Raw genomic sequence first — 14977 nt, 5'->3', positions numbered from 1 at the left:
GGGAAAGAGAAAGAAGTGAGTACCAAGGAGAGGGACAAAAATAAAAGATGTAGCTGAAGTCTGAAACAAAGAGGAGAGCTGCTCAAATTGTCCAACTGTGCTGCAAAGTACTGCCCTTAACTTTTCCTTTGCACAGTGCATGGGTCACTTGTACTGATTGTCTGGGACCTCTTAAATGTAATAAATTCTGCCTTTGTGTATTCCTTTCTGGTGATTTCCATCACCTAAAGTGCTGCCATATAAAACTCCTATTTCTAAATAACATATATACCTGCCAAGATGTTTCATTTATAGTACCCATAAAACTGGCACCACCAGTTTGGCATATTCGTCTTTCTCTCTTTATTCTAGTCTATATAAGTAAAATAGAAACATTAGCTCCTGAGGACAAGGTCCATGTCTCAGCTGTGCTTGACCCCACACGGCAGTATGTTGACTTGATTCTTTGGGTGTTTAAAGAGCAACCGGGAACACGAGTGCCCTGATGAGGAGAATGATCCTGTCCTGTTCCATTTGGGCATTTAGTCATGCCAGTGAGTCCTCAACCCCGAGCCACAGCCTGCAAGCCACATTTTCGTCATGTGGTACTGATGGCACACAAAAAATATACGGGTGTTTCAGGACGCTTCTGTCTATGAATGTCTCTGTTTTTTATTTATGCCATGTGGCACAGGAACATTGAGGTGACTTTTACTAAGAATGAGGGGGTTGTGACTGACGGCTAAATAAGGGCTCTAGGTGGAGATAGGGGACGGAAGATCATGTCCGTACCCCTTTGCTGTCACCGTTGTAAGCACACGATGCCTTCTTTTTAAACCAAACATGGGTACAGCAGCTATTCACTCAGTGAATCAAAGTGCCTGACTCTAACAAAACTATTTCCCCTGATTTATAGAGAAATTTGTAACGCTCTGAGCATCTGTAAATGCTGCATGTTGCTCTGTAAAAGGGAGGAAGGAGGAACCAGATGGAAGAGCTTTTTTTAAAATTTTATCTGCTTTATAAAAATAATTTGTGAGAAGCTGTAAATCTTTCCAGTTAAAAAATTAAAAAGTGGAATATTTTAAAAACACTTTTAGGAGACAGCCTGTAAGCACTGCCTGTGTTCTCACTGCGTAGGAGATTCACAGAGCGAGGCAGATTTATGTTTTATTGAAAACCTTGCTACTGCCTTTAGTTCTTTGCTGTAATTGACACGCACTGAATACATTTTTATCTTCTTTCTATTTTCAGGAAGAGATGGCACCTCTTCCCACCTGGTGATACCAGTTGCCTTTATCCCACCAGGATCCCTTATGAGGAATCCAGCGTATTCAGCAAAGTGAACATTGCCAACCCCGATCTGAAACGCTTTCCCAAGTTCAGGAATGCAACAGCTCATGTCGTGACACTCAGTCCAGGGCAGGTATTATTCACATAAGATCTTTACATTCTTTTACAGATTCTAGTAAATAATTTAACTGGCTAATTAAGGTCTAGGAAATCTTAACAAATTGACTGTGGAACTTCCCTCTCCCCACACTCAGGCTTGATACATTTCTCTCAGCATGGGAACTTTCTTTGCTCAGTTATTTTACTAGCATTTTTTATCCAGAAACCGGAAACATTTGGAGAGTTAGTTCAATTGGCTGCCCAATCCCATCACAGTTCTTGCAATCACCTCTTAATTTGTCTGCTTTAAAGCTTTCTTGAACAGTCTTGAACCTGTCTTCTCTGAAACCAGTATGCTCCATAAAATGTATTTAATTAATGAGCATGTAGAGCCAGCAAAGGAACTCATAGTTTTATAGTAAATCGCCTTCACCGAGGAACACTGGCCCAACTTGTTGCTTTGATAGCAGAAGTATTGTAATGATGATACTTGCATTTGGAGTGCATACCACGTAGAGGTTTCATTGTGCTCTACAAGTATTGAGGATATTATTATCCCTGTTTTACTGAGAAGATTCAGTTAGAAGTGCCTGGCTTCTAGTCACACAGGCAGTCGGAAGCAGTGTGAGAGCAGGGCTCAGGACTCTTTTAATTCCTAGTCTCCTGCCATAAATTATGTCTTTCTTTATTTAATCAACATGGTCTGTATTTGGAGTCTGAATTACCCTTTTTTATTTGTTCAGCAGTGCATGTCCTTGTACCGCACTCCTGTGCATCTCAAACTGTCAGGCCTTTCCAAAGGAATGTTGCAACGTTCATTGCTCTGACCGCTTAAGACAGCGGAGTTGCCACTTCTAGAGCCTGTTCGCCATTCTTTTACCAGATTTTTGTCACTTTTTTTGACCTGCCAGCTCAGCAAATTATGCAGGTGTTCCCTTGCCCCTAGCTGGCAAACCTAGCTGCCTTCAAGAATTTAAAGAATGGATTTTTGCTAATCCAGCTGATTTTGAGGATGCAGAGTGAGGAGCACTCCTGTGAACTGGTGAGATGGCAGCCTGGAACAGGATAATAGTTTGCAAGAAAAGGATGACATTTATCAACTAAGAAGAGTATGCTCTTCCGTTGGTACGGTTGGCAAATGGGGAACCTGTGATCGACTTTCATTCTTTGCACTACGTTAGCTCCTAGTCATACTCCTAAAGCAAATGATTAGTTTTGCATTCTGCACTTTTTAAGATTGCAGTGTTCAATAACTTAAAGCACGAAGAAGTTTTTACTATTGATAAAAAAGCCACATTCCTTCAGCACTGCATTACCCATAATGCCTAACACTATTTCAATTTATAATCTCCTTTGGAGTGATCAAGTATGGTAGTGAACCTTTAGTATGATCTTAATTTTAATTAGGCTTAAAGCAATTACAAATTAATCTTACTAGGAATAAAGATCTTGAGCCAGCTGAGTAATAAAAGTTGTCTGCATTGCCCCGGAGGAGATGCTGTTTGGATTTCTGGGGAGAAAGTAAAGTAGAGGCAATGATGGAGCAGTGAGGTATTGCTTTTATCCATTTTTATCAGCACCCTTTGGGTGGTGCTTTTCAGCATCTTATCCAGAAGTTTGTGGGGCAGGTGGCTAGGGGGTGCTGCCGTTTGACTGAGAGGAAAGGAATGACTTGGAAGAACTCCTTTGTTAACAAGGGAGAGGATCCCTAAGTAACAGCAATCTTGATACCTGCTTAGCAGTGGTTTTCATGTAGTATTAATACAATTACTGCAGAATTTTCAGCCAGCTTTATTTTGTGATAATACATAGCATCTCTTCTCCTTCCCGGGGGTATGCAGAACATTTTGGGTTAGATATTATAACAGTAAAGTGTTGAAAAATAAAGACAAAGGTGTTCTTAGGTATTCAGGAGAGCAACTGCATGTAGGTTGAGTGCCGCTTTGAATATCAAAAACTTCATGTGAGTAATGCCACCTTCTGGTCGTTGTTTGCTACGAGCCACTTTTCTACGCCCATTTAAGGCTTTAAGGTGGAATTCCTTCCTATAACATTGTACCAACGCACAGCACGCACTTGGATTGCATCCTTTGTGCCCTTTCACTGTATTGTTCAGAGGTGAATCTCTTACAGATTTAGGTAGTTGGCTGAGATTTAATGTTTCATAAGGTTTTACCCTATATTTGACCAGTGGCTGTTGGCTGAATTTCCACAGAGGTCTTTATACACGTTCTGGTTATACAGGAATGATCTGAACTCAATACAAGTTATGATAACATTTAGGTATCATAACTTATCGAAATAGGCAGCTGAGTAGTTTTAGGGTTTGCAGCTGTGCAAGACTGTATCCATAAAGCTACAAGCTCAAGTTGTATCACACAAGTGTAGGGGCTCCTTCTGAGTATTTGAACCTGGTCACCTGCGTGATGGCTACAAGGCTGAGCAGCAAATAGGGAGGAGGAGATTGACTGCTGGTAAGATTTGTGCTCTCTGAACTATTGAGTTTTCACGCAAAGCGCTAGTGTTTTGTTTTATTTGTTCAAAAATTCTGCAGTGTTTCTAGTAACACCTTGATTGTTTCCACAGATATACAAATACTGCTTTAAAGATTGCAAACAGGGCAAAACATGTCTGTTCTAATATATTCCACCCCACACTCTGGGACAAGCGTTAAGAGAGTTAGATCTGCAGCCCTTAATTTAAACCCCATCCGGGACAGGTGTCCTGTCTGCCATCGGTGGGAAGAACCTGGCGCCTCTACAAGGTGATTCATCCTCCCAGTCTTGTACAATTACAGTCCTGCAGGAACATTCATCCCATCTTGTCCTTTGGCACAGGCTGTAAAAAAGCCTTCGCATATAGATGCTGAGCTTTTTTGATGACTAAAAATAGGAGAGATGAATCCCACCTGGAAAAGCTACAAAAACCTGAGACATTATACAAATACAAAATCATTGATCCTTCTTTTCTGTGCCCCACTTCTCACTTCCTTCCTGCTCACCTCTGTAACTGTTCTTAATCCACATAACTAGACAACGTTGAAGAGACGACCAAGTGCATCTCAGCTTGTCTCAAACTCAGTCTGTGTCCACAAATACCATTACCACTAAGTTTCTGCATGTCGCTGCAAGGTTTTCTCTTTCTGTGCTGCTGCTGCAGTATGTAATGTGCCACGGCTGCCAGGCAGGATCCCGGATCTCTCAGCAGCGTAGGCAGACCTCTGACTTCTGACCCAAACCCCGAGCAAGCAGAAATCTTCACGAAGGCAGGGAGGGATTTCCCCTAGATGCCACTTTTAAAGAAAAAGACAGCTTCAGATTGGGCTTAAAGCAGGCAATAGCAGAACAAACAGTCTGAATAATAAAAAAAATATAATTCCTACCCCAAAAAAAAGCATTGTATTAAGTCAGGAAATGCAGTAATTCAAGCTTTTTAAAAGGCCATGAGATGTTCCAGCTCAAAGCATACAAAATACTTTTTAAAAAGGGGTGCCCTGAAAAACTTCTTTTGTGGGCAAAGAGTTTAAATGGTTTCAGTATGGGAGAATTCAGAGCTGACAACAGCGTTATGCATAGCAGGTGGCTGATAGGAAAGAAGGGTCTCCCCATAGCTCCCCATATTTATCTTCCTGTCACACTGGTGTTCTTTGGTGCTTCCTTTTCACCCAAATATCTTTTCCTAATGAGCAGGACTTGCCTGGCAGAATATTTCGCTTTGGGGTATGCTCTCTTTTTGAAGCAATTCCACCTTTGCCCTTACCTTTGCACTGTATCGAGTTAATCATGTCCATGGAGAATTTAAACGCGTTCTGTTCTCTGTGCTGTACAAGTCATCGGCATTGCTCCACTTGCTCTGCCAACTGTTCTCTTGGTTTTTTCCCTTGTTACAGACCAGAAATTCATTTTTTTCTTGTCTGGGATTTCTGTCCTACTTTGACTTCATCTGCTGTGTTTGCCTATCACTAGCCTAAATATCAAAATTATCTGATTGGTTGCCGTTTAGATCAGTATCTTCCTAGCCCACAAAGCTAGATATATATTCTGTAGAAAGCAGGCTAACACAACATTATCTCTTAGCTTGGAATAGTTCTGTCTTGCTTTTGCACTTTAAGTTTCCCCTGTAAAATGTTTGCTGCATTTCTGCGTGTGTTATTTCACTGTGGTTTACGTTCACATTTCCCACTGAAATGTAGTTTCAGATGGAGCTAAATCTGTGTCTCGTATTCATAAACATATGGAAGCCTGCTTTATTATATCGTGGAATTGATAATTGAGGGTGGTAGTGGTGGGATTTTGTTTGTTTTGGGTTTGTGGTGGGGATTTTTTTTTCACTCCTAGTTTGCAAACCTAGAAAAATACTAGTTTTTAAAGGTAGAAGAATCCTACTCCTCTCTGCTGGATTTTTTTTTTCTTTTGTTATTTCTGCTGCTCCCTTGCCAGCTGTGTTTTTTGGTTTTAATTATTTTTTTTTGCATTTGCTTGTCTTCCTTAAAGTTTTATCAAAAAGCAAAAGGATTATGTCAGTTTTCTTGCTGCTTTAAATCCTTATTTTAACAAGCATAAGCTTGCCCAAATGTAAGAGGGAGAGCAAGTGTCTTCATGGTACCATGGCCTCTGAGTCACAGCTCTGCAGCTCCTCTATAAATTGTATCAGAAACGGTGCGAGCTGTGGAAATACTACCCTTAACCTGCTGGAAAGTGAAATCTGGTTAGTCTCTCCAAAGATCAAGTTTCTCCTCCTTGGTTTGAAAAGACTGAACTAGTTGTGGGGGACTGTATTTTCCTCCTAGTTATACCTCCTCTTTCCAAAGCAATTCTGTCTCTGCTTTGCATGCGAGTCATGTTGAGCCAGCATGTTCCATTCCTAATTTCCATCTTGTTTTTCCAGGCAGCCCTTTTTACTGAAACATTTATACACTTCCCTTAATCTGTCTCTTGCTGTTATTCCCTTGCTGCAGTGGTCCCTCTGCACCATACCCCAATTCCCTTGTGTCTTCATCCACTTTTTCAGCGTGTTGCAGCCTCATTCTTCCTACGCAAGTCTCACCATAAGGACGCTGTTTTGGAAACAGCTACTTGCTCCAGAAGCTCGACTGTCCTGCGGCGTAACAAAGTTTTCCAGGCTTCATCATTATACCCTGCCATTTGGAGGGCACCCAGGTTCTTTAACAGAGCTCAGTGCAAGATCCCCTATAGAGCAGTTGAGCATTTGGTTTTTGTGTGATCCTGCAGTCAGTGAAATGTAGGCGAACGCTTGGTAACAGCTAAACCCATGGCAGGTAATGCCACTGCACTTTTCATTTACAGTGTAGGCTTCTGTGATAAAAGCCCCACTCAGACTTGTTCGGTCTAGAAAATGTGTTTTGGCTTCAGTCTGTATAGTGTTTTGTACACTTTTAGATGTCAGGAGTAACTAATTGGTGATTTTTTTAAATAATAGCCCTCTGCAGACCGACTTCCTTCCCTGTTTTGTGTTTTGTACGCTGTACTGGGTTAAAGTGCCATTTCCAAATGTTTTTGACCTTTAGAGAGCCAATGCTTTTTTTGTTTGACTTTAATTGAAACCTGTGGAGAACATTTTGTCCTCTGGCCCAAAAACTACTGTGCTCTGACTGTCCTGTAAGTAAGTGTTTGCAGGACGAAGGACACGGTCATTTTTTCCCATGCAGACATTTTCTCATTAGCCGTGTTTTGATATAACAAAGCACAGGGCTATGTGTAGGAGAACATTCTTTTAAGTAATTTGTGTCTACCAAGAAAAAGACTTGTCTGCAGTTCGAATACAGTGCTTTACTTCCCCATTCTGAAGTGTATACTTTTTATTTGCTTCTGACCATTTTTATTCCTTGTCAAAAGCCATCTTTTATGCTTTTCTTGATAGCTGTATGTTAATGTAACATTCAGTAGTCTGTAAGGCTTGTCCTATATCATCAAGACAACATTAATGTCTTTGTACCATAAAAGCCATGGGTTAGAATCAATTTTATGTCACAGCTATCATCCTGATATAGTTGTAAAACTCTTATCTAAACTAGATTGTCATGATTTCTGGGACACCATCTTTTAAAAGCCTATCTACTAAAAGTGACAAGTTTAATATTGGTGACTATTTACCAGAATTAAAACTACATGTTGTTAATCACCTGGATGAGCATTAGGATACCTGCTTTTTTGCAGAAGCCAGCTGCTGATCCTTCTAAAGGGGCTGGGAATTCTGCTCAGCTAGAGAGTCTACAAGAAAATTCTTGCGTGGGTGAGACCTTCTCTAAAACCCTGCTCTACTGCTGCACCAGCTGCACTCCCTTTGTACGACCAGGTTTTGCCTACCCAGAGCAGTTCCTACTGCACGTGAGAAAGAGTTTGGATGAGAGGTAGATCTGGATCATGCCTACATCTTCTATGATAGTATCAGTAGAAAGGAAGGAGAGAATGGACGTTTAAGGCTTGAGAAAAGGCTCTTTAGAAGAAAGAGATAAAGGTCACCTCCCACCCCTATTCCTTGCCTTGTTCTGCATTTTGTTCTGCACCTTAATTAAAACTCCTTATCTTTCTTCAGGCTTGTGCTGCTACCCTAATGCAGTGTCTCTGATTCCAGGTCCTGCTCGTTCCAAGGCACTGGTGGCACTATGTGGAATCCATTGATCCCATCACTGTCAGCATAAACTCTTGGATTGAACTGGTATTTTCCTTTTTATGCCATGGTGATGCAGCACTTCCACATCTGCATGGACTTCTGTCCTTTGCCTGCTGGGTTCAGCCCTACTGAGTGTGCTCTGTTTAGAGGCTGGGAAGGGAAGAGGCCTTAGGGACAAAGTTTTCCCTGAAGAGCTTTCCAAGGTTCCAATTGTGTGAGGCACACAATTAAACACAAGCTAAAGCTTTCATGTCCAGTACCTTATGGGCTAACTAGCTCTGTGCTGAACAGGGGAAAGACAAAACAGCAACTTCACCTCAAGCACGTGCTTTCATGCAAAGCTATGTTAGAATTTAAAACGGATTAATGTGACAGGAAAGGAGTGGCAGAGGATTTTTGAATTCTCATTTCTCTGTGATAGTTTTGATTTGTCTGGAGTTGGATTTTCTCAAGTATTTAATTAATTTTAATTAAATTTTTTTCTTAATTAACCAGTTATGTACAGGATGGTAACAAGGTTATCTTAGAATCATAGAATAGTTTGAGTTGGAGGGACCTTTAAAGGTTCAGCCCTCCTGCAGTGAGCAGGGACATCTTTGACAAGATGATCTCAATGCTCCAGAAGATTTTCTGATGCAAATTACTTTATCATTAATCCTAGCTTAATATATATAAAAAAAGACCCTTTGAAATGGCCTGCGAAAGCTGCCTCACTAAAATACTTATTGCCTTTTTTAATAAAACTTTTTAGACTGGAAATCTGCAGGGGGATGAACACCTGTGTTCATCTGCAGTTCAAGGACAACACAGTACATTTCCCATACCAACATCAAACCAAACATTTGCAGAGCAGAGGAGCTCACTTGGATGTTTCCCTCATGGAGAAATTTCCCAAACAAGACTGTGTATTTAGAAGGGACAGCAGGCCCACAGCCCATACTGAGCTCTTATGTAGCCCTAAGTACACTTAGGCTACACCCAGCACCAGAGAAAGCACCGACAGTATTGCAGAACAACCATTTAAGCCTGTCTAAAATTTGAGCAGCCTTCAAGGTAATTCAGAGTAACTGGCTGTGTGCCCTGTGCTTGGGAAGACCCTGATGTCACCACAGACACTTGTAAGTTGTGCCTCGTAAATTATCCCCTTCTGGAGAAAAAGGTCAGGTTTGGGTCAGCTGTGCTGGGCTGATCGCTTCCGGATGGGTGGGTGGTGTGTTAGCTGTAGTATTTCTAGCTGTTCCTACATGCTGCAAGAAAAACAGATAACGAAGCTAAACTCCATGGCCTTTCTGGCCATAAAGGTCTTGCAGAACTCACCGGGATCCTGTCTGGTGACAGCAAGAACAGGTAGTTTTATGGCATCACAAACAGAGGAGTGTTTGCTGGATCTTGCTAATGAGTGACAGATACACTCCCCCTCCCCAAATATCAAAAGCTGCCGTACACAAGTGTAGCTATTGCAACCCAGGTGAAGGCTCCTCACAGAAATTCTCCTCACAGCTGGTGACGGGGGCGCTGTTAGGTGTTGGGCGGTCCATCTATAGAAATAAGTTCTGACATGAATGCTAGGAGACAATACTGAGAACATTTCCATTACCAAATCAAGCAGTTCTTGCTTGCGTCTGGTACCAGCTGCTCTCACATTGACAGATGTGAATCATGCCAACATTTATAGTCCTAGTGAAACAATTACATTGGCAAGACTTTAGAGTAAAAGTTTAATTTGTTATGATCTGGATGTGAGCTACTCAAAGTATTCCTTGCCTTCCTAACATCCTCTCATGCAAGCAGTACAACCTTGTTATTCAGCAGACCAGGAGCGCAATACCTTAAATAACTCCACATGTAGATACCACGCCCTGTGTTTTGGGGGCTTTTTATATGAGGCCAAAGCACCCAAAGCCAAAGTGCTAAGAGTGCTTCCCAAATTCTGCTCAGGGTTGCAGGATTACTTACTGCCTACAACACCTGTACAAGCGAGATGCGTGGTTTCCTTGACACGTTCCCCCCAAAGCCACAGTCAGGCAGTTGAGGGCTGTGGGCTGACTAGGTTACATCTTTGCTCCACAACTTGTATGTCCAAGCATCTCAATGAAAGCAAATTATGCATCCCATTCGGAGGCACTTGTCACTGAAATCACTAAACCCTCCATCTTGTTTGGAGAGTATTACCGTCTCCTTCCACATACCCTTCCCTTCCATGTATGAGAAACTCAGTTAACTAGGAAAAAAGCTAAGAGAGATCCCATAAAGTTTTTTCCTAAACTAGCTAGTACCCAGCTGTCCGAGGGGATGGTGTAGAAAGTGAAGGCCTGAAACAAATAGCCAGTTAATAACTTGGTTTTAAGTTTTGCAGGAGAGCTTTCAGCAGAAACATGCTTTTCCTTCTGCTGGTGTTTAAAACTGCAGCAGTATGTCAGCTGCTGTTACATGATAAAATATTTCCTGAATTTCCTTACAACTCCTGCCTCCATAGCCCCCAGATAGCAGCTGCCTTGCTGTACCATCCTGTGTGTTTTAAGTGTTTCAATTAGACATAGTATGTACTTATATAAAATTTTCTATGTGCTTCCATGGTCCTTCTAGTCCTAAAGAGCTATGTAAAATGCATATATTAATTAAATGCTAACACTGCATTGTAATTTCGAGCACCAGATTCAATTAACAGAACACTAATAAAGAAGAAGATTACATACACACACTAGAATCTATTTTTTGCAAATCCTTGCTCGGATGAGTAGTCACACTAAAGCCTGTGCTGTCACCCGCATGGGGGCTGTGCACATGAGTAGGAGCGTCAAAACCCTGAAGACTTTCACTGCCTTTGCATACATGAGTACAGCTTTCAGACTAAGGCTGTCCATTTAGTTCTTCCAGCTTTCTGCAGAGACCCAAGCGCTAACCTATCTCCAAACATTTTCTGTCCTCTTGAGGCAGGATGCAGATCATGAAGCCCGCATAGAAGAAGCAATAACTCGAATGCTGGTCTGTGCCATAAAATCAGCAGAAAATCCCAGTGATGGAGATCTCTGGCTAAACCCCACAGAGGTAAGCCCTCTCTTGCTCCCATTATAGCAGTGATAACAGAGAATTACTGACATTTTGCTTAGCTCCCCCTGAGTCTTTCTGCTGCTTGAGAAAAAGAATTTTAAATTCCTTCCCTTTATGTAGTAAAAGCAATTCGTGGAAGATAATCATACAATGCTGAATTGAAACATATCTCCTTTTAACGGAGTGTATCCTGGGTGTTCTCTTAGGTTGAGGCAACATCCCATGAAATCAATCTTCAGTACCTGAATAAAGCAGTGACTGCATATTTCAAGTGTCAAAAGGCAAGCGTGTCAGAGCAGGCATGTTCCAGCAGCACTGGTGCAGAGCAAAGGACAAGTGCCGCACGCAAGAGGAAGAAAGAGGAGGCTGGCTCTGAACCAGAGGGCTGCAGATTACTAACCCATGAGTTTGGATCTTCAGCATTTAAAGCAGAAAAGCTGCAGAATATACCTTTTGGGCCTCATCTTATTCAAGTTTTACCAGAGTCTGAAGAAACAAGCTCGAGGGGTGCAGTTGCAGTTGAAAGTGACGTTAGAGATCTTCTCCATGAAAATGAAGCAGGACATTTTGGAAAATTACACTGCCCCAGGAAGCAATTGGTAATGAGTAATGACCGTGAAACGCCTGCACATCAAATGGATTCAGACGGCAGTCCAAATGCTTCACAAACAGCCCTTTCTACCAATGATTTGCTAGACTGTTTGGTTAATCCGCATGTCATCAATTTAGTGGCTCGGCTGCTGTTGGAGAGAACAAGAGTTTAATGCTGGAGTGCTTTATCATTTCTCAAATAAAGAAATCAAATGGCAGCCTTGTTCTGGGTGTTTAAGCTTTGCAGTAATTGAATGCTTCATTGCAAATAATTTTTAGGTACAGATAGACACAGTTAATGGTTAAGTGGCAGCTTGAAGTTGAGCTGAAAGAACAATAGCCGGTTAACGATGGCTGGGAAGAGAAATGTGTGTTTAGTCAGAGAGCTTCTCAGCGTTACAAACAAAACGGAGCATACACGGTTATGCTCCCAGCACTCTGCGTGGATGGGATCTGTAAGGTGTTCTGCAGCTCTGAGCTATGAACCAAGTGAGACTTGGCAGTAGGAGGGAGTTCTGGGATGTCGTTGCGTAGCAGAGGGGGGCTAAGAGTGGGAGAAGATAGACTGACTTACTGTAGACTGCAGCCTTTGACCTCATTTAAAGTAAAATAGTAAGTTCGTCAGTTGATCACGTTAGAAATATTTCAACTAAACCTATGCTAGGCCAAGAGGCAACACACCCTCCGATGCACCTATTTCCTCCCTTCCACAAAATAACTTGGGTTTTGTCACAAAACTCTAGGATGGAGTGAGACAAAAGCCCTTAGCAAGAAAGTGGCCTTCAGCTAGTTCTGAAATTCTTGAAGCTGAGAGACAAAAGGCCATCAGAAGTTACTGTTGGGCTTTATTTAAAGCCAGATGTGCACAGTTCCCTATCTCTAAGGAACAAAACAAAGTGGTTATGACTTTCTGCCTCTATCCTGCTATTTACCAGAACAATCAAAATTTAATGATTTTTTTCCCTTTGGTTGTAAGCGATTGCTGTACTTTGAAGAAAGGATGGTCTTATATGGTAGTCCTTGGATTTGTTAAGGCTGGGTGGTCCTTGAAATATAAGCAAGGGTAGGTTAATGCTGAAGCTGTGCATGGAGGCTTGGGAAAAAAAAAAGTGGAAAGAAAGCTGCTGACAGCATCTGGGGTGCTCTCACCTCCTGTGCTTTCCATTTGCGGTGGCAGCAGAGAATGATATTTGCCCTAGCCATACCTTATGCTGGTGGGCCCTTTTGGTGCAGTTACTTCAGCTACTGGATGGGGCAGGATCTAGTGCTAATTCCTCTTAGAGTCATACATTTAGTTTGCCAGAGACCTTGGCTTTGAAATGCCAGTGACACTGAGTTAGCAGTAGAGGCCATATTGACTTTGTCTTTGACATAGCAACGTGCAGTTTCAAATGTCCTGCTCTACTTTGGTAATTGGACTCGGACCCCAATGACACCTGTGTATCATCTTCAGCAGCTACCTGCAGGTGAGACACAATTCTCAGCAGTGTGTGAGAAAATCCACTTTTCTTGTTTTATGTTAATACACAGAAGTGTCTCAACAGGGTCGCACCACTACAACGAGACCAGAATTTAATAAACAGTCCCGTTGATACAGTTCATGTCTGCGCGTTGGTGCTGCTGTGCCAAAATGATTAAAAAATTACTCGGGAAACATCTTAGTCACATCTGCTGCCTGTAGTGATTCACCAGGCTCCGAGGGAGCCAGTCTGTGGGATAAAGCAGCCTGGTTTCAACACACGGGCGTATCTCAGCAGAGCTGGGCTTTAGCAGCAGCCGCCTTCTGTCCGGTGCTGCGCTCAGGGGCTGGCACCAGCCAGAGCGCACCGCTGCCAGGAGCACTGGCATGGGATTCGGTTTAATTCACGGAGAAAAAGTAGTCTTGCAATAAAAAAGCTTTTATATCTCAGAAGAGCTATAGGTAGGGGAGGAAGAGCACAGGCAATAAAGTGGAGGAGGTGGATGACAGCACCACCTCCCAGTCCCCACAGCATGAGCTTCCTTAGCTTAAGCTTTCCTCCCAATGCTGAGATCATCTTAACATACCCCCCACAAGATCTATGCTGAACATTTTCCCCCTCTTTGTGTTCAGAGGGACTGTCCTTGAAAAGGCTCACTGAACATTTTGGGGGTCTTTGCAGGACTTGCCCCTCTGGGCAGAGGCTGGGCTGCCTATGTTGGGGGACCCATCTCGGACTCAGCATAGGAGCAGCCGTTCTCACGAGGCTGAAAAGCATCTGCTTGGAAGCACATTGCTTGTCGCTCTGAACAGATCCCTTCTGTCTGGGGAGATGCGGTTTATGCCTGTCCAGGTACAGCAGCCCGTGATTTAAGGGCCAGGCTGTGGCCAGAAGCCATTAGCAAAGGGGATGGGGAGGAGGGCGAGCAGCCTGTTTAGGATGCCAGGCAGAAGCACCAGAAGGACTTTGCGTCTCAAAGGCACCATATAAAATCTCAGTCGGACGCTCGACACATGGGGTAGGGAGAGAAACGACCACAAATTCGGGAAGTCACGTATGGCGAGTGGCTCACACACCAATAAGAGAAATTTATAGCTCTGACTCGATTTGCAGGATACTGAACACCGTGATTTCTGATACTGTTTCTAAATTCATGGCCACTGCATGGATGAGCTTGGACAAGTTTCCACATAGCATTAAAAATAAATGATTTCTGACCTCTCTGGTGACAGCCTGGCTCAACGAAGAGCAGGAACCCAGCACGTAGCTCTCCACAACCACTAATAAAATAACAGAACTTTGTTTCCCCTCCAAGAAAGAGTACTTTCCTGCTCACCATCAGCAGCGGACGTGGCAACAGTTGAGATTGTGACTGGAGCCATCACCAGGGTGGCCAGTGGCAATGTGCTGTCTCATCCCAAATCATAATCGGTTGAGCTGCAATGATCCCAGAGGTGAAATTCAGATCAATGTTGTGTTTTCCTTTGAGTATCTATTCTCCAAACATGCAGAGAAAGAGAGACAGAAAAAGAGAAAGAGGGAAAAAGAGGAAGCGAGCAGATACCACCACAGAGTCCAGGGGTGTCCCACAGGGCCAGCATCATTGGTGGGAGAAATTTCTGACTTTGTGTTGGTTTATAGTCCTTTTATTACCATTGTCCCTGCCTTCACTCCACCTTTTCACTGGAACTAATTTGCATTTTCTTGGAATATTCTTTGCATAAGCTCCTCACAGTCACCTGTACCATGCAGGCAGTCCCATTTTCGGGGTTCCTGAGGGGTCACTCTTGCTGAGCCTTCCTCCCCAGGTCATCTTCCTCGGTGTGACCCAACAACAAATCTGCTGCATGCACGTGCGTTTTTGTCATTGG

The 14977-nt window shown here is 42.8% G+C and overlaps 1 protein-coding gene across 1 annotated transcript in view; it reads left to right on the top strand.

Moving 5' to 3' along the window:
- The window catches only part of HSPBAP1 (HSPB (heat shock 27kDa) associated protein 1), a gene marked incomplete at its 5' end in the record, with an annotated part of 24766 nt that extends 12906 nt beyond the window's left edge, over window positions 1-11860 (top strand). Inside the window, 4 exons of the mRNA XM_009871560.1 lie at window positions 1234-1405; window positions 7966-8049; window positions 10942-11052; window positions 11262-11860. Of these exons, the coding sequence (XP_009869862.1) occupies window positions 1234-1405; window positions 7966-8049; window positions 10942-11052; window positions 11262-11819 (925 nt within the window). The remainder of the gene's footprint in view (window positions 1-1233; window positions 1406-7965; window positions 8050-10941; window positions 11053-11261) is intronic.
- Between the last annotated feature and the right edge of the window lie 3117 nt (window positions 11861-14977).

Source organism: Apaloderma vittatum, unplaced genomic scaffold (assembly GCF_000703405.1).
Source record: "Apaloderma vittatum isolate BGI_N311 unplaced genomic scaffold, ASM70340v1 scaffold24940, whole genome shotgun sequence".
In the NCBI taxonomy this organism is placed as follows: Eukaryota; Metazoa; Chordata; class Aves; order Trogoniformes; family Trogonidae; genus Apaloderma; species Apaloderma vittatum.
Note: the sequence above shows the minus strand (reverse complement) of the source record. Positions and strands in the feature narration are given on the sequence as shown.